Source organism: Taudactylus pleione, unplaced genomic scaffold, assembly GCF_031769625.1.
Source record: "Taudactylus pleione unplaced genomic scaffold, aTauple2 ptg000612l, whole genome shotgun sequence".
NCBI lineage: Eukaryota > Metazoa > Chordata > Amphibia > Anura > Myobatrachidae > Taudactylus > Taudactylus pleione.
This window is the reverse complement of record NW_028285014.1, coordinates 3,352,237-3,370,969: the sequence shown is the minus strand read 5'-3', so window position 1 is coordinate 3,370,969 and position 18,733 is coordinate 3,352,237. Positions and strand designations below refer to the sequence as shown.

General features: G+C 48.8%; 1 protein-coding gene across 1 annotated transcript; it reads left to right on the top strand.

Moving 5' to 3' along the window:
• The first annotated feature begins 946 nt into the window (after positions 1 to 946).
• On the top strand, positions 947 to 13,893 carry LOC148480479 (protein kinase C delta type-like). Its single transcript, XM_088454306.1, has 9 exons — positions 947 to 1,427; positions 3,551 to 3,657; positions 5,006 to 5,176; positions 6,833 to 6,924; positions 8,025 to 8,087; positions 8,827 to 8,965; positions 9,465 to 9,656; positions 11,490 to 11,618; positions 13,744 to 13,893. The coding sequence occupies exons 1-9, from the start codon at positions 947 to 949 to the stop codon at positions 13,891 to 13,893; spliced, it is 1,524 nt and encodes a 507-aa protein (XP_088310432.1).
• The last annotated feature ends 4,840 nt before the right edge of the window (positions 13,894 to 18,733 follow it).

Sequence of the window (18,733 nt, the reverse complement as noted above, 5' to 3'; positions counted from 1 at the left end):
TGTTACTGGGTCAGTCGCATTCGGGAATACCATTCACATGGCAGTCCATTGGGTCAATGCTTTATACACATTACATCGCCACCCCCCCCCCCCGGCTCTGCTCCCCTGGGTGTGTTTGGGGTTGTGATTTCATTAATGAACCTAAAGCCTAGCCTGGAATCACTACACATGTACTAGTCCCAGGCATACCCAGTAGCCCGTAGTGAGTACTAGGAAGAGGGTGGGCAGTAATTTGGCGATCCTGTCTAGTAGCAGCTGAGAATAATAGCAGATAATCAGAGGGATTAAGGCAGAAAAATGGCCTATGGTAGACTAGCAGGAACTAGGAGTAATATATAATATATATATATATATATATACATATTATAAATAACAGCAGCCAGTAGAGACAGTCAGATATCATCTTATTTTTGGGCAATTTGGTGGAGGGTTATACTTTGAGATTGTATGGGATGCACAACCCCCACTATTGGGATACCAATGAGAATAAGTCAAATGAGCCTGTTTAATCACTCTAGACTGACACTGTTTCAAATGGACACTTTTATGCTAGTACACTTATGATATCACATATGACAGATGTTCCCAAAATCTGCCATTACAGTTCAGGTTTTAAGGATATCCATGCTTTAGCACAGGTGACCTAATTAGCACCTCAGTCAATTTGATTTGGGGAACCTCTGACATACAGCGTTTTTTCATTTGTTGCATGTGTGTGTGTGTGTATATAATATATATACATATATTAGACACAGCCCCAAGGATTCTCAACCCTTAGAACCAAGAGTGTTAAGGACAGTGATGTCACAAACTGCTTTGTGATGTCACCTGGCTGCTGGCTCAGTGACTTATCAACATAATTTCCCTCTTTGTACCTTCACCATTTCCAGTGGTAAGGTGCTTTTCTTGTGCTTAGCGAGCTTGTGTTTATTATATAATATATAACATGAGAACAAAAAAGAGAAAGCGACCAAAGAAGAACAGGTGCGCTGCAGAGGAGCTAGAGGCTCCTAGCGGGAGGAATAAGGAGGATGTACGCGAGGTGAGAGGAGACCTTCCCAATATCCTAGAGGAAGGAGGCACTCAGGTGAGCAAGGAGAACCAGACAGCTGAGACGGCCTCAAAGACTCTCCAAAAGAAGAACAAAAAGAGTCAGACTAGATCTAAGAAGCCATCAGATGAGGCCCCAAATAAGAGGAGGAAGGTGGATAAGACCAGCAGTAACAGAGCGGCCTTTAAGAGGCCCCTAGACAAGATGGAGGACAGCAGGAGGAATAAAAAAAAGAAAACGGAGGAGCCAGAAGATCAAGGTGAGGGACCCAGCGCGCCCATCAGTACAGCCATAGCTGTGTCACACCGGAGGGGCAATAAGCGGTCTCACACAACTGAGGGCAATGGCGGTAAAAAGAAATTTAAGACAACAGCAGGTAAATTATTTTTATTAAAAAATATGAAATGTACAGTATTGTAAATTTTAATACAGAAGTAAGTGAGGTGTCAGGTACAGTAGTACTGATGTCAGGGCTGTTGAGGGTGGAGACTTGGCCAGGTACTGGTGGAGGTGTTGCTACGACCCCTTCCTAACAATTTGTTTACAAAGTACTCTGCGCAGTGGGCTGGAAAGGGGGGCTGGATTTGTCCCCATCAGCCAGGGGTAGATCGTCTCCCCCCCCGTAACACTTGCAGAGAGAGAGGAGACAGCAGCTCATCAGCAGCAGCCTGCTCATTCTCCCTGCCCAATGTGCAATTAACATGAGTAAAGAGAACCCCTCCTCTCAACACCACTAATTTCTGTGTGTAAGCACCAAGAACAAGCGCTCAAGTCAGTCGTAACTCCAATCCTATATATATGCGCTGCTCGGGGCGGTGCAAGTTATCTTACACTCATGAAGACTCAGTACCGCCTCACCAAGCACAAAGGGCGGTAATTGTTTGTTACGTGCAGCTCACAATACTGGCGCATATGCTCCGTGTGATACATTGTATGTGACATGATTGTATTTCTCTCCTGTGCAACAGTAACTCAGGCCCCATGTACACAGCAAAAAGATTTATTTTTTTACATTTAATTCATTATGATTTAGCAGCAAACTGGTGCATTTCTCTGCTAAACCTTCTCTTTTCCTAACTGGGCCTGATTCAGAGTTGTACTCTAACCCAATGGTGGTGGGACTACGCATGTGCAGAATGGGTCCTGCCTCATTGCACGCAGTGCCCCCTAAGCCACAGCCTGGTTGACAGGTTGCGGCCATTTGGGAGTGGGGAGGGGGTGGCGCAGCAGCGGATCCTCGGACGCAGCAGCGGATCACACAGGCATGATGCTTCCTGCAGCTTTAGTATATTTACACACTGCAGCTGCATCCAAAGACACTGATGCTGCTGGGTGTGCTGCATCCATCTCTGGCTCAGGCAGTATTACCACTATATACTTGTCATAGGTATGTCTTTACCCCTCTCTCACCTCTCGTCACTCTTCATGTCGTTTCCCTATCACCCAGCTCTATACAACCTCTTTATTATATAATAATTACTATTCTACAGCACCTGTCACTTTGTTGTTCTATTGTCCTATCCAATGTTGTAGTCAGGATGATTTACCCCTTATTAATCTGTTTAATCTCTGTCGCACCCCAAGAACATATGATAAAGCCACGTAATAATATACTGACTGGGTACTACAGAAAACCAGCATTAATACTGTACCTAATGGTTCATAACACATGACCCCAGTTTTATACTTCTCTCTTTCTGGGCAGGATATATCATGCATTGCATTTTGGATGTCATACATTGCACCACTAGTCGCATACAGTAGTGCGGTATGCATGTACAACTGCGATTATAAATGTAAAGGACAGCTCTTCCAATAAGAGCTGGTGTGCGGACTTCCAGGTTTATGACCCAGGAGTCCTTCTGCGCATGCACATCTGTCGGCCAGCACAAGTTGTGGGGGAAGGATCCTATTGGATCCCTGTCTGGGAATTATGCGGTAAGAAGACAATAAGCTCCTATTAGGCTATGGGGTACAAGCTCCACAAAGTTTCCCTTTTCTGAGCTTGGCGCATATGGGGAATGTGATCAAACCTCAGAAAACAGCAGTTGTCAGGGTTTTGACCGCATTTTGGGCTTGATGCATCCGGCACCCTATGCTATAATTATCTGTAACATTTAAAAAGTTACATTAGCAGAAAAAAACTCAGAGCTGTAACTAGACTTTTTGGTGCCCTGTGCCAGAAAAAGCATAGGCATCCCCCCCCCTTCATTTTTCAAATTGGGAAATAAGAAAGTGTACCCAAAAAGGGGCCATGGCCTCATGGGGATGGGCCAGGGAAGAGATAGGGGAAGCCAGGAGATGCTGGGGATAAAAGAAGAGAGAAGAGAAGCTACAAGTGAGAATTATAATAAACAGGGAAATTGACAGGCACAAGCAGCGCCCCCTGTCCTGCGGTGCCCTGTGCCATGGCACTGGTCACACTACCCTAGTTACAGCCCTGAAAAAAACACAAAGTTAATTTCAATAAAAAATGCTGATGTCTATTTATATCACAAGGTGGAAGTAAGAACCCCCCAGCCAGCTCCCCTGAGACATCGGCTGCCTCTCACCTGATGGAAAGTTTAACCTTCCATGGAAAGATCGGAGAGGGCAGTTTCGGGAAGGTAAGTGAGCAGTAGGGACTTTCCTGACTTCCCTGAAAACACTGCAGCAAATAGAACAGACCGTCTGATGACATAAGAACCTTACTTGCTGCATCATATTATTTATCAGCCATTATATACACAATGGGCGCTCTCCATTAAAAATACAATGGGGTCCATGTGAAAAGGCAACTCTGAAGGAAACAGCAGCGTATTCTTTGTTCTTCCTCCATATTTGCTTTTGGACTGCTCCTGCTTGGCTGGATTAAGGTTTGTAGGGGCCCCAGGACAGCTAACTTGTGGGGGCCCCTACCCAATAAAATGATGAATAAAATATGTTGGTGATGGTATTAAAAAGTATAATGTGAAAATACTCACAGCACCACAAATGTGTTAAGTCCACTGTAGTGCCCCAGTTCCCATTATGCCACACAGAAACCTCAGTTCACATATGCCATAGTGCTCCCCCATGCTGATGCTATCGCTATGTGTAGGGGGTCCCCAGTGTGGGGGAGTGGTCTCTTGCAGCGACAGGCAGCACTTCCTGATGTTAGTGTATGTGGGGTGCGGTGACTGACAGTCAGATTACAGATGCATGGGGTGGGTGGGGGGGCACATTCTCACCTTGTTCTGAAGAACGCTGTGGTCACTTTGTCTTGTCACCTTCTGTTTGTACAATGATCTCTGGGAGTGTTGGCTCTGCAGGCTCCACAGCTGAGGACACTGAGCCTGATTCAGGTTGGATTGCAATGCTGCCTTCGCACGCAGCCGGCTGATGTTTGCATTCTGCGCAGGCATATAAGATGCAGTGCACATGCGCAAACCAGGCGCTGCGATCGGGAAGCGTTCACAGTTGGCACGCAGTCCCATCGCACATTGATTGACAGGAAGTGACCGTATGGGGGTGGTCGGCGGAAAGCAGGCATTCCTGTGCGTTTGAATGCTGTTACCGGGGCGTGCATAATGAAGCCCCTCTAATAGCATATGCTGGCAGAGGTCTAGATGGCAACAGGAAGTTTAGCAGTCTGTGAGGTAGGGTCAGGTCAATCACAACTGTGCGTATGGGTTCAATGTTACTCAATGTTACCGATGTTTGCGCTGAATTGTGGATTTATGTAATGGGAAGTGGGCGGCTTAATACTGCGGTTGGCATCTTGGTATAGTGTTGCAGTTGCCGTGTGATCGCATTCATTAGTATATTTTTGCAGCGAACGGGTACGTGCGAACGCAGCCTTGCATTCCGTGCTAAATCAGGCCCACTGTCCATTGCTTCTGTCCCTTAGTACCAGTGATGTAACATTGCCCCCGGCCTGCATTACATACTGCACTGCTCCCTGGGGTCCCAGTCCTCACTCTCTGTCTCATCCAGGTGTTGCTGGCTTCCCATACCATCACCAGACAGCGGCTGGCTGTGAAAATGGTACAAAAGAGGACATTAGTGAGCAGCTTTAGGAACTCCATGTTCATAGAGAGAGACATCCTGGAAATAACTGGGGAGAGCGCGTTCTTCACGCATGGATATGCCGCGCTCCAGACACCGGTAAGAGTCTCTGTCACAATGATGATTAACGTCTTATTACACCGAGTAACAGCTTTGCTTCATAAAAATAAAATATTTATTGTATCTCATCGGTTCATTATAATAGTTCTTGTTCTCAAGACACTTGTATGTATCACCTTCCTCCTATAGGTCACAGCCAGACTATCCAATGCCATAGCTTGCTGGCTATGTTATTGCAAATATACATTATGTAAATGAACTGAATAATGTGTATGAGGAACAAGGTAATAACACATAACACAACCGTTCTTGCTGTGGTAACGGTAACACTTTTCCTATCAGGTTACCGCATACATGCCTACCCTCCCGGTTTTCGCGGGAGGCTCCCGATTTTTCGGGTAACCCCCCGCACCCCCAGAAGGGTAGGCATTTCTCCCGCATTCTGCCCACTTCCTAGTGAAGTGGGCAGAATTAGGAGAATACCCGCAGCAATCGCGGGTCTCCGTGAAGGGGGCGGGACTTAAGCTGTGATTCTGCATGAATCACAGCATTTGGCCCCGCCCCCTATGTAATTTGTGCCCAATCGCGGCAATTTTACCGCGAGGGGGCGGGGCTTAATGACACGATTCGTCAAGCCCCGCCCCCATCAGCCCCCTGCTGCATCTCTTACCCGGGCTTCTCCCGGGAAGAGAATGTTAAAGGTAGGCAACCCTGGGTTACCGTTCCACCTCCCTTAACTGTCAGTAGCAGCAGTCTGTGTCTCTCCAGCCCAGCAGACTCTGATGTAGGCTGGGCTGCGGTGGGACCAGGGAGGCTGACCAGCAGCAGCAGTCTTCTCTGGATCAGTGGAGGGAAGAGGAGCGATTACACTGATTGTACGCTCCCCCTGGATTTGCCTGGCTGAGGGGCACACGGCTTTGCCCTGCGCCGCAAATATTATTTTTTTCTTTACATTTTTTTTGTTAGGGTGTGTGGCCATGGTCGGCATAGCGGGGGGCGTGGTGCGGCATAGGAAAAGGAGTGGCTGGCACAGGATGCGGCATTGGAGTGAAGAAGTGATCACATCATCATGACCCGGCCCTTCGCTACACCATGCTGGAGATTATACGGATTGGCAGCCCCCCTCCCCCTCAGACCAACCTCAAGTAGACGGCTGCAGATAGAGTGCAGTGGGGTGCAGGGGTGGCATCTGGCCCGGGAATCTCACCCACTTTTCCAGGTGGACGGGAGCTCCACCCGATTTCTGGAGTCTGCCTGCCATTTCGGGATAGTAGGCAAGCATGGTGACATACCTCCCAACTGTCCCGCATTCAGCAGGATCGTCTCATTTTTCTGGGACTGTCCCACTGTCCCACCCGCGGGCCGCAGTGTCCCGCGGTGGGGGGAGGGAGTTGGGGGGCAGCATACACTCAGAGCAGAGCAGCGGGTATGCAGAGCGAGAATAGATGATGTGCGCATGCGCACAGCATCTATTCACAGTACGGGGGGAAGCCCGGGGGCAGCCCAGCATCTTGGAGATGCTGGGCACGCCCCTTACTTATGCAAACGGGGGCGTGCCTTCCGGCCACTCCCACTTCGGCGCACGGAAGTCCCGATTCACCTGGGATAAATGCTGGGAGGTATGTGGGGAGTCTGCTGTGTGTCAGAGTAATACCCATAATGTAACTGATGCCATGCTCTCTGTCTCTTACACAGGACCATGTTGTTTTCATCATGGAGTACCTGAGTGGGGGAGACCTGACCCAATTCATAGATTCTAGAGCCCCTTTTGACATCAGTACTACAAGGTAAGAGTGACAATGGGTACATTCGGTGCTGAGGCCTGTGTCTGTGTCTGACTGTGGTGTAAGATTAGCCCAAATTTCCATTGTTTCTCCCACTAGGCTCCTTTCATTGTTGCCACTCCCCTATCTCCACATCTTGGTGCCCATCCCCCATAGCATCCTATCAGTATAACAGCAATACATGGAAATAATTCAGCCTATCTGGCCCAACGTTTATAATATGTAAATATAATTATTAATATGAGAGATAGTAACAGCACCTCTGTACATCTAGTGCAGTAGGGCTCGGCCTATGCAGCCTAAAGTTGGGTACACACTTGCCAATGCCAATGTGTACCTGGATGATATGTCGGCCGACCAGACGATATCTCATGCAACCGTGGGAGCACCCAGAAAGTCCATACACACTATGCGATCCACACTAACTGTTATTCCGTTTTGTGTCGTTAGAGCGCTAGAGCGTTCAATGGATCTCATAGTGTGCACCCAGCATAGCAAATCCAGGCCGGACCATTAAAGGTTTCCATGGTGACAGGTCTGTGTATAATAAAGAGTCTCCTGGAGATAGGGCACCAGTGTGTTACTTATGCTGGCCATACACGCTACAATTATCGGGGCGATCCGCATGAAATTGTAGCATGTGGGGAGGCGACCGAGGGTTAAATATTGCTCGGTCGGGCATGCTGGATTGTCCAGCATGCCCATCCGATGCGATATTTACCCGGTAAACTGTCGGCCGCATCGGGCAGTGTATGCCCATACGCGGCCGACAGACAGACATTTCCTGTGTTCCTTCCTACGGAAGGAACAGGGAAATGTCTCCTCCCCCGGGGGCGGAGAGCGGATGTCGGGCTGATACACTGTGAGAGAAATCTCACAGTATATGCGGGTGACATCTGCGGCTGGCATGCTGCCAGATAAAATGTCTGTCGGTCTGACAGACATTTTATCTGGACGTGTATGCCCAGCATTAGCCATACAGGAAGCCTGTGTGACATTGTTTCCCGTGATGATATCAGGGGGAATGTGCCATCTCATTATTATCAGTCATCTCACTTTCACAATATTTTCTACTGATAATTATTTTCTTTCTTCCCCATCAGATTTATAGCAGCAGAACTTGTATGTGGGCTGCGCTTCCTGCACACGAGGGGAATCATTCACAGGTAACGTATTATTTGTAATGATCACATATAGTAACCACCTCATAGAGTTACAGTGCAGCTGTTATGTCCTTGTCATTAATTTCTGGGTATCATCATGATATTTGGGGTAAGACTCTTGTGACCGCTCCACGCACCATCTTATCTTCCCCTGCATCCCATCCCATGGGTAGTGACTGTATGCAGCTGACCTCCGCAGCGACTGTCATCCTAGTGACCACATCTCATGTTACAGGTCCCTTCGTCGCACTGTGGGCGGGGTGCAGGACGCTGTGCATTTTGCATGCAATGCATCCCGCCACTCACCGCAAGCATAAGATTATTTATTAATGCCGTATGCTTGAAAAAATCAAAAAGGACAGCTCTCCTGGAAAGGACTGTCTTTTGTGATAGAAAAGCCCCGGGTATATTACCCAGAAGTCCTTCTGCGTATGCGTTGAGTGACGCACGCACCGCGGGGAGTGTAGGGAGGCATCCCTCTCAGGGGGAGTTCCGAACACAAGCCCATAGGCTTCTATCGGACAAAGCCATCTAAAGATGGCATTACCCACTACATCCAAGCCCCGGAATGTATGGAATTCCTGAGATTGGTGCATACGTGGTGAGCTGCATTGCTGCATCCAGCACTGAGACACTCTAATGGGTTTTATTATGTCACTCTGGGGACATTTCTCCACAACAATCCAAGTTCTACAGCTGGTAGTTCTCTGACAAACAGAACTTACACTCACTCTCCTCACAGGGACATGAAACCAGACAACATTCTCCTGGATGCAGCTGGCCATGTGAAGATTGCCGATTTCGGCCTGGCAGTGAAGAATATCCATGGCCATAAAATGATCAGCGAGTGTGTGGGGACCCCAGGTTACATGGCCCCAGAGGTAAGTAACACAGTCTTCCCCTACAGGCTTCTCATGTCGCCATTTCCATATTTATCCCAACATATCCATGTCCCAGTGACATCACAAGGGGGGTGCAGGGGGTGTGGGCCACACCCTGGTGTCACCCGCCAAGGGGTGACACCAGGGGTGTCTTTAGAGAGGAGGGGGCCCATGTGCATCCCCCATCACAGGCCCCCTCCTCTCACTCCGGTGGCCGGCAACTAACTGACGTGGCTGGCCGGCCACCGCAGAATCAATAGACTCTGGCCACAAGTGTGTGCCCGGAGTCTATTGTGCATGCGCAGATCGCCGAGGAAATGGCGCAGCCGCCATTATTCCAATGATTTCCTCACAGCGTATGCGCAAAACACCGGAAAATGGCTGCGGCTTTCGCAACAGCGTGCACGTCCGGACCAGTATGTACAAATAACAGCCTAACTCGGTGCCTCCTGCCAGGATGGACAATGTACTAACTGTTTGTTTCTCCGTGTTGTCACAGATACTTTGTGATCTCCCATATAACAGCATGGTGGACATCTTCTCATTTGGGGTCATTTTCTATCAGATGGCAACTGGGTCCTACCTATTTTATGCCGGTGAGGAGACCATTAAGATTGAGTATTCTGTTATGTATGACGCCCCGACGTATCCAAAGAACCTCAATCCAGAGATCCGGAACATCCTTCATAGAGTGAGTATAAACACGTTTATAGCTGGGTCCAGAGAACATGGAGTCACAGAGGAAATAAGACCTAGATTATAACTAAGCACACACTAAATCAGGGGTGGGGAACCTTTTTGCTGCCGAGGGCCATTTTGATATATATAACATTATTCGCGGGCTGGTGCAGGCCACGCCCCCTCCGTGTGAAGTCACATGGGGGCGCGGGTCACAATTGCCGGTGATTACAGCAATGGGGAGCTGTAAGGGCAGCGGTGTGACTGTCTGAAGCATCCTAAGGACGCTCCAGGCGGCACTGCTGCATAGATTATGGCTGCAGGGTACCATTCTAGGCACCCTGCTAGCCAGATGAGGCTAGCAGAAAAAAGCTACGATGGCCAGACCAAATGATTCCGCGGGCCTTATATGGCCCCCGGGCCTGAGGTTCCCCATTCTGCACTAAATGCATAGGCTATAAGGGGTATAATTACTAAAGTGCAGGGTTTTAGGAGTGGAGATATTGTCCATAGCCACCAATCAGAATTTAGCTATTATTTTCTATAGGGTGCTAGATAAATGTTAAGTAGGATCTGATTGGTTGCTGTGGGCAACATTTCCACTTCTAAAAACCCGCACCTTAGTAAATATACCCCTAAGTGTCTACAGTCACAGCATTCCCATCTAGTTATAGGCATACCCCTCAAATGTAACTACAGCAGCAAGACAGCAATGTGTAATACCACTTTTCCACCAAAATCCCATCTCCAACCTGAGACACTGAGCACGGCTCGCAGCCAGGTTTTACCCCTTTTACACTGGCAGCTGGTCCTGGGTTATTTTCTGGGTCTAGCTGTCACAACGGACTCGGCTCTTCCGTGACCTAGGTCCTCCAATGTTACAGTGGATGCTTGTAGATGATGTCAACTCCAAGCGCTACTGAAGCCAACCAATTCACTGGTTTGAGGCATGCCCCCGGTCACCGTGACCCGGGTCACGCTGTTTATTTAAACTGCACCAAAACCTGGGTCCTTCAGTGACCAGGGTTGGATTCCCGGGTCACAAGACCTGGGTTATTTTTCAAGGACCCTTTTACACCGAGTCGTGACCCGGATACATCCTGCAATAACCCATGTTATTGTGCCAGAGGAGAAACGGTATTCAATGGCCGGGTGAGAAGTTTGCTCTGAGAAGATTGCCCCATTTACAGGGCAGCTATCATGAAGCTGCAGTTGGAATAGGCTTTGGATATTATTATTACATACCTTCTATTTGTCATTATTAGCTAGGCATAAAGTAAGGCATGCAGGAGACCTGGCTGCATTGGCGTCGGATTAGCAGTAGCAGGAAAAGGGTTTAATGTCACTGATCAGATCTCTAGTTATACATATTACTTGCCATATTGTGTCCTCTTTTGGAGGACTCACTTTCTGATAAATACTAGTAAAATACAATATAGAATAATGATACAGTCACGGCCATAACAGGGCAAGAATTCGCACTTTGCCAGCCCTGACCCCCAAACATGTGCTGTCATGACATCATGAAGAGGGGGCAGGACAACTGGTACCAGGATAAAGCTAAATGCTGGGAATGTCCTAACTAAGGAAGATCCAGGCGGCTCGTAGCAGCTCTACGGCTGCTGGGTGCTATTCCACAGACAATTAACGTCACAAATATTATTTTACTAGAAGAATAGCATTTATGTTGAAAAAGCCTCCAGCAAATGTAGTTGAAAAACAAAGGTAAAGGATTTTATACATGTCGTCCTGAGAATAAAGTGCCATAAAGAATAAGGATGAAATTGGTCTAATGGTGCTTGCCTGCCATTAACATCCTATATGTTTCTGTTTATCTCTACGGTAGCTCCTAAGCAAGTCCCCAAAGAAGAGACAGGTGATGTGCAGCAATCTGAGAGGTCATCCATTTTTCTGCCCAATCAACTGGGAGGAATTGGAGGCTGGAAGAACAACTCCCCCATTTACATTGCAGCCTGTAAGTATATGAATAAGATGTGAGTTTATGCCATGTGTGCGCTATCATGCAGTCACATTATCCCATAGACTACTGGGTGCAGCGATGGATGATGATGAGGAGAGATATATAACTTTGTAGGAAATTGTCACACAAAAGCGAATCTTCTGGCAGAATATTCTGTGTCACAGATTTGCGAAGTCCTGCTGATACAATGGCGTTCCTCACTTTATTGGTAAATTCAGATTAGATGAATACCTAGGAACATATTTATCAATTATCGGTTATCGGCAAAAAGAGATTAACATTGCCTGCGATGTGTTATGAGTGAAGTGCATACATGGGGGGGGGGGTGATTCAATGCATTGCGATGTAGAATAGCGCTGGAAGGGAGCTCTAGGAGCTATTTAAGTCACAGCAATATTTAACTTTGTTGGGTTGCAGTTAAGTTGGAGAATGCCAGTTTCCATGACTTCACCTGGGTGTTTAGTCGCAAGAACCGTCATTCTCCGACTAAAGTGCCGGCCACGAGGCTGTTAGCGCCGTGCTAAGCCGGATAACAGCCTTGCGGCTGGCACTTTAGTTGGGAACTGCGAGAAGGCTAAACAGTCCAGTGAGTTGAATAGCTCAGGAAGCTCCCTCCTGGGGCTGTTCAGCATTGTGCTGAATTGAATCCCTGAGATGGGGTACAGCACCCGATACTATGCACAAGCTGCCGATTACATGAAAGATTGTGCAGCAAAGGGGTCTATTCAGATCCCTTCAGCTTGTTACTTACGTCCGGCGGCTCCGGACAGTCACAGGCTTCCTCCTGAGGTCCTCTTGTGCTCGCCTGCAGGGGGAAGCTTGTGCAGCTACAGAACAGCAGCGGCCATGGGGGAGCCGGATCGCACACGGGGTGGGGATGGAGGGGGGGCCAGCAGGATAAGAATCGAATGGCCGAGGGGGTGGGAGGGGTGAGCGCCGGTTTGAACACGGGCTGGGAAGGGGGGCAAGCCAGATCGGACACAGGCGCCCGCTGTGAGCGGAGAGCCGGATCAGACACCAGCAGGGGGTGGGGGGGTCTTAGCCAGATCTGACACCACCGGCCCCCGTGGGGAGGGGGGTTTGGAGGAGAGAGAGCCAGATTGCACACCGGCGCTTGATGTAGGGGGTGAGGCGGATCTGACACCGGCGGGGGGTGGGAGCATGCTGGACCACTGTCACAGCTTCTAGTTTTGGTTGCTGCTAGCGGCGGGGTGGGGCTGGAGGGTCGGCTGGACAGATAAGATACTGACTGCCGCGGGGCTGGAAGGGGTGAGCCGCTGTGAGGGGAGAGCCGGATCAGACACCGGCAGGGGGTGGAAGCGTGCAAGACCACTGTCTCAGCTCACCGCACCGGCTGGGATGGGCGAGGGGGGGGGACTTCACAGAAAACGCAGCTTTTCGGAAGTGATACTTTTGTTAGGGAGGCATGATGATTGCCTCCAAAATGTTTTTTAAACTTGCGTCGAGTTTAAAACATAATTATCACTAGTGATAATTATGTAATGGTGAATAGGCCCCTTAGTCTTTTGTGGCCAAATGCAAATTGAGGAGAATATTTTATGGAATGTTTTTGAAAATTCCATTAAACTATAATTATTGGGCATTCGCTCTTCCTACTCGCCCCTGCTGGCCAACATGAGGAATTGCAGAGCCGTGACAGGCTGCAAGCACACTGTGTTTTTCAATGATTCTTAGAGGACTTATATAACCTCTCATAGCTAGTACTTCAGTTGCAAAAAAACAGACACATTTTTACTTTATTTGTTTATGTTACTTTCTACAAATTTACTGTAATCTTTTCCATTCAAATTTATTTATAATGTATAAAGGAAAACCAGCTCTACAATGTAATAACCCGAAAATCAGCCAGGTATCTCGTCAATTCGGTTACATATCTCTGTCACGTCATTTTCTCATTTCTGGTAGTAGCTCTGTATTAATATATTGATGTTTTATGTTATCATGCAGCATATAGGATAGCATAACATAGAATAGCGGGAAGAGCTTGCACACTATCTAGTTATTATTCTCCATTATGACACATACAGTGACAAATTGCCCAATTAGCTCGGCATTTACCTGTCTATTATGTGACCAATCTGATTGATCTTCTTCGTAGACCCCAGTTACAATCAGGGAAAATGTACCCCTGGATGAGTTGCTGTCACCACCAGAAGCACAGGAGCCACCGATGTCTATAAAGGAGAACCGCCTGTTCCGTGGGTTCTCATTTACAAGTGACAGGTGGAAGACAATGCAGACTCCATAATGCACTGCAGGTAACATCTCACCCAGTACATCACATCAGAGGACCCCGGCTCCATCCTCATTCTGCTACCAACTATCTCAGCTGTAACATCTGCTGTGTCCTCCACATGTCATCAGTGTGTTCTCCACGTATCATCAGTATGTCATCTGCTGTGCCCTCCACATGTCATCTGCTTTGTCATCTGCTGTGCCCTCCAGTGTGTCTTCTGCTGTGTCCTCCACATCATCAGTGTGTCATCTGCTGTGCCCTCCACATCATCAGTGTGTCATCTGCTGTGCCCTCCACATCATCAGTGTGTCATCTGCTGTGCCCTCCACATCATCAGTGTGTCATCTGCTGTGCCATCCAGTGTGTCATCTGCTGTCCTCCACATCATCAGTGTGTCATCTGCTGTGCCCTCCACATCATCAGTGTGTCATCTTCTGTGCCCTCCACATGGCATCAGTGTGCCATCTGCTGTGCTCACCAGAGTGTCATCAGTGTGTCATCTGCTGTGCCCTCCACATCATCAGTGTGTCATCTGCTATGCCCTCCAGTGTGTCATCTGCTGTGTCCTCCACATCATCAGTGGGTCATCTGCTGTGCCCTCCACATCATCAGTGTGTCATCTTCTGTGCCCTCCACATGGCATCAGTGCCCTCCACATCATCAGTGTATCATCTGCTGTGCTCTCCACATCATTAGTGGGTCATCTGCTGTGCCCTCCACATCATCAGTGTGTCATCTTCTGTGCCCTCCACATGGCATCAGTGCCCTCCACATCATCAGTGTATCATCTGCTGTGCCCTCCACATCATCAGTGTGTCATCTTCTGTGCCCTCCACATGGCATCAGTGCCCTCCACATCATCAGTGTGTCATCTGCTGTGCCCTCCACATGGCATCAGTGTGTCATCTGCTGTTCCCTCCACATCATCAGTGTATCATCTGCTGTGTCCTCCACATCATCAGTGTCATTTCCTGTGCCCTACACATGTCATCTGTTGTTCCCTCCACATGTCATCTGCTGTGTCCTCCACATGTCATCTGTTGTGTCCTCCACATGTCATCTGTTGTGTCCTCCACATGTCATCTGCTCTGTCCTCCAAGTGTCAGTAATAACATCTTCTGGATCCTCAAGTCAGCAATATCATCATGTAAAGTGCTGCAGAATGTGTATGAGGTATAACTATTAATAAAATTATATATTTTCCTACCTCGGTGTATGAGAAACCTGATTGACTCACTTATTCCTTTAATGCATATAAGAAAACCCATCCACTCATTGCGCTCTATACCATACAGCGTGATTTATACTACACGGAATGCTGTATGTCAGCGAGCATTACCTCCTGCACGCCCCACGGATAGGGCCTGATTCACAGATGTCCGCTGATGCTGAACTGAGACGCCGGAGACATTTTTATTACCTATGGGATTGCAGTTGCAGGCAGAGACACGCCCCCGGAAATGGTCACGACACGCCTGCGTTTGAGTTTGAGTCGCCACCTCCCTTATTGCCGCCCACAAGCTGTCCCTGCCTGTCAGTCACTTTGCGAGTAGATTCACACTGCGAGTGACAATGAAAATTACGCACGTTCAGCGTGACTCAGACACATGCACAGATTACTGATAATCATTAAAATTATGGAAGCAGCGGCATTGCGTCCATCTCTAAATCAGGCCCATGGTCTCATCACCATTCCGCCCTGCTGGCATTTTATATGGGGTAGCCGGCTCCTCTACAAACTCATGGGTCACCAAAGTTACTATTTGTTCCCATGATCTGTAGCCTCTTACAGTATATGCTGAATAATAACTGTAATTTACATTAACATTGTAGAATCATTTGCTGGGCGCACAATTGTTATTTGCTGGGGTCAGGGCCGGTGCAAGGTTTCTTGGCACCCTAGGCATAGCTTCAGCCTAGCGCCACCCCCCTTCCCTCAGATAGCTACACAAGCCCTTATACAGAGCCCCCAATAGTGTCCCCCCTATGCAGTGCTCCCAGTAGTGGTCTCCCCTATGCAGTGCCCCCAGTATTGGTACTTATAAAGTGCCCCCAGTAGTGGTCCCCCTATGCTGTGCACCTTATACAGTGCCCACAGTAGTGCCCCTTATACAGTGCCCTCAGTAGTGCCTCTTATACAGTGCCCCCAGTAGTGGTCCCCCTATGCTGTGCCCCCAGTTGTGGTTTCCCTATGCAGTACCCCTTATACAGTGCCCTTAGTAGTGACCCTTATAATGTGCCCTCAGTAGTCCCCCTATGCTGTGCCACCCTATTGCAGTGCCCCTTATACAGTGCCCTCAGTAATGCCCCTTATACAGTGCTTCTTATACAGTGCCCCCAGTAGTTCCCCTTATACAGTGCCCCCAGTAGTAGCCCCCCTATGCATTGCCCCCAGTAGTGGTCCCCCCTATGGAGAGCCCTCCAGTAGTGGTACCCCTAAGCAGTGTCCCTTATACAGTGCCCCCAGTAGATGGCACCACCTATGCAGGGTCCCTTATACAGTGCCCCCCAGTAGTGCCCCCCCTATGCAGTGCCCGTATACATAAAACAGACACACAGACAGACATTAAACATTATACTTACCTGAATCCCCGCTCCTGTGCCCGCCGCCATCAGCTCCTCTGTTCTCCTGCTCTGCACAATGGGAGAGACGTCATGACATCTCTCCCTTCACCCAGTGTGGGAGCTGGTTGGCGGAGCTCATGAGTGAGCTCCAGACGGCTCCGGCAGTGGGCGCAGCAGCCAATAAGAGTCTGTCTGACTCTCACCGGCTGCTAAAACAAACACACAACTGGTGGCGGTGTGTTTGTTACTGTGTAGTGCGGACCGCACTACACTTAATGAAACCAGCGGTGCTCTCCAGTGGCCAGCGCTCCAAGCAGCTACCTAATGGTAGCGCCGGCCCTGGTTGGGGTCCCCCACTTCCCACCCTCTCCAGTGCCCCATACCGCCTACTCGTCTGTTATCACACCCTCTGGTTCTGCCACCATTACCATGTAATTTATGTGTGTAATGTGTAGGGGTGTGCACCGGACACTTTTCGTGTTTTGTGTTTTGGTTTTGGATCTGGATCTTTCTTCGTGTTTTGGATCTGGATTGGTTTTGCCAAAACCACCCTTCCGTGTTTTGGGTTCTGGGTTTTGTGTTTTGGATCTGGATTTTTTCTTAAAAAATAAAAAAAACCCGCTAAAATCACATAAATGGGCCTTTTTTTGTTCCTACGCTATTAATAACCCCAATAACATTAATTTCCACTCATTTCCACTCTATTCTGAACACCTCACACCTCACAATATTGTTTTTAGGCCAAAAGGTTGTACCGAGGAAGCTGGATGACTATGCTAAGCGACACAAGGGGGCGGCACAAACACGTGGCCCATCTAGGAGTGGCACTGCAGTGGCAGACAGGAAGCCAATCAGCGTTATGGTGCCCATTTGCATGTAGCACGAACCCGGGAGATCCGTGCTACATGCATCTGTGTGATTGGCACAGAGCAATGACAGGTCCGTGAGACCCGTCTGTGCTGCTGTGGTAAAAAAAAAAAAAAAAACCTGTGTAAAAAAAGAAAAAAATGGCGTGCACCCCCCCAAAAAAGAGCAACCAGCCCCGGGCATTAGTAACCCAGTGCTGGGTGTGCTTAAATACAGGGGACAAACGACGTAGGGGTCCCCTGTACTTAAGCACAACCAGCACCGGGCTAGTCAGAACCAGCGCTGGTTGCCAAAATACGGGGGACAAACGACGTAGGGGTCCCCTGTATTCTGCGCAACCAGCTCTGGGCTCTGATCCGGTCCTGGTTCTGGAAATATAGGGGACAAAAAATGAGTAGGGTTCCCCTGTATGTTCCAGAACCAGCACTGGACTTTTTCTAGCGGGGGGCTGATGCCACAGCCAGGGGAGCCCTTTCACCGGGCCCCCCAGCCGCAGCATCAACCCTGACCGCTAGTCAGCCCAGGCCGGGGATCCCTGGAGAGCTGGGGACCCCCCCAATAAAGGGGTCACCCTCTCCAGGGCACCCCAGGCCCAGGCTGATAGCCCGGGGCTATCCCCGCCACCCCTGGTGGCGGTGGGTGGCGGGTTGATTGTGTGGTGTGGTGTAAATAAAGAATATCAAACATTGTCTTTACAAGTAGAACTGCAAGTCCCAGCTAGCCTGCCCCGCATGCTGGTACTTGGAGAACCACAAGTACCAGCATGCAGGGCATTAAGGGCCCACTAGTACCTGTAGTTCACCTGTAAAAAAAATGTTTAAAAAAACACAGGACACACACACCGTGACAGTATAAGTTTATTAAACATACATACACACACACACATGTACACATACTCACCTATGTAACCTGTAGCATCGGTCCACTTGTCCGGTAAAGTATCCCTAGGGGACCTGTGAAAAAAAACATACTCACCATCTCCTATGCGAGGTTCTGTCCTCTTCGTTCCAAAGTAGGCATCCCCGGACTTGGCAAAAAAAAAAAACGAAAACGCGATCCACGAACTTAGTACCGTTCTATAGAACGGTACTTCCCGAATGAGAGCTTAGCGGCGGGGTATCACCATGGAAACCCCGCTGCTAAGCGTTCATTGGCTGAGAGAGGTCATCTCCCGTCTCTCAGCCAATGAACGGCTCCCTCCATTGTAGTCAATGGTGGGAACCGCAGGGTAAACTTTAATAACCTTGCGGCTCCCAGCATTGACTACAATGGAGGGAGCCGTTCATTGGCTGAGAGAGACGGGAGATGGCCTCTCTCAGCCAATGAACGCTTAGCAGCGGGGTTTCCATGGTGATACCCCGCCGCTAAGCTCTCATTCGGGAAGTACCGTTCTATAGAACGGTACTAAGTTCGTGGATCG

Excerpts from the sequence above, each read along its gene's own strand:
- LOC148480479 (XM_088454306.1), top strand. The coding sequence starts at position 947 with ATGAGAACAAAAAAGAGAAAGCGACCAAAGAAGAACAGGTGCGCTGCA. Across the intron at positions 6,925-8,024 it reads TTTGACATCAGTACTACAAG|ATTTATAGCAGCAGAACTTG; the intron begins GTAAGAGTGACA and ends CTTCCCCATCAG. Across the intron at positions 8,088-8,826 it reads ACGAGGGGAATCATTCACAG|GGACATGAAACCAGACAACA; the intron begins GTAACGTATTAT and ends CTCTCCTCACAG.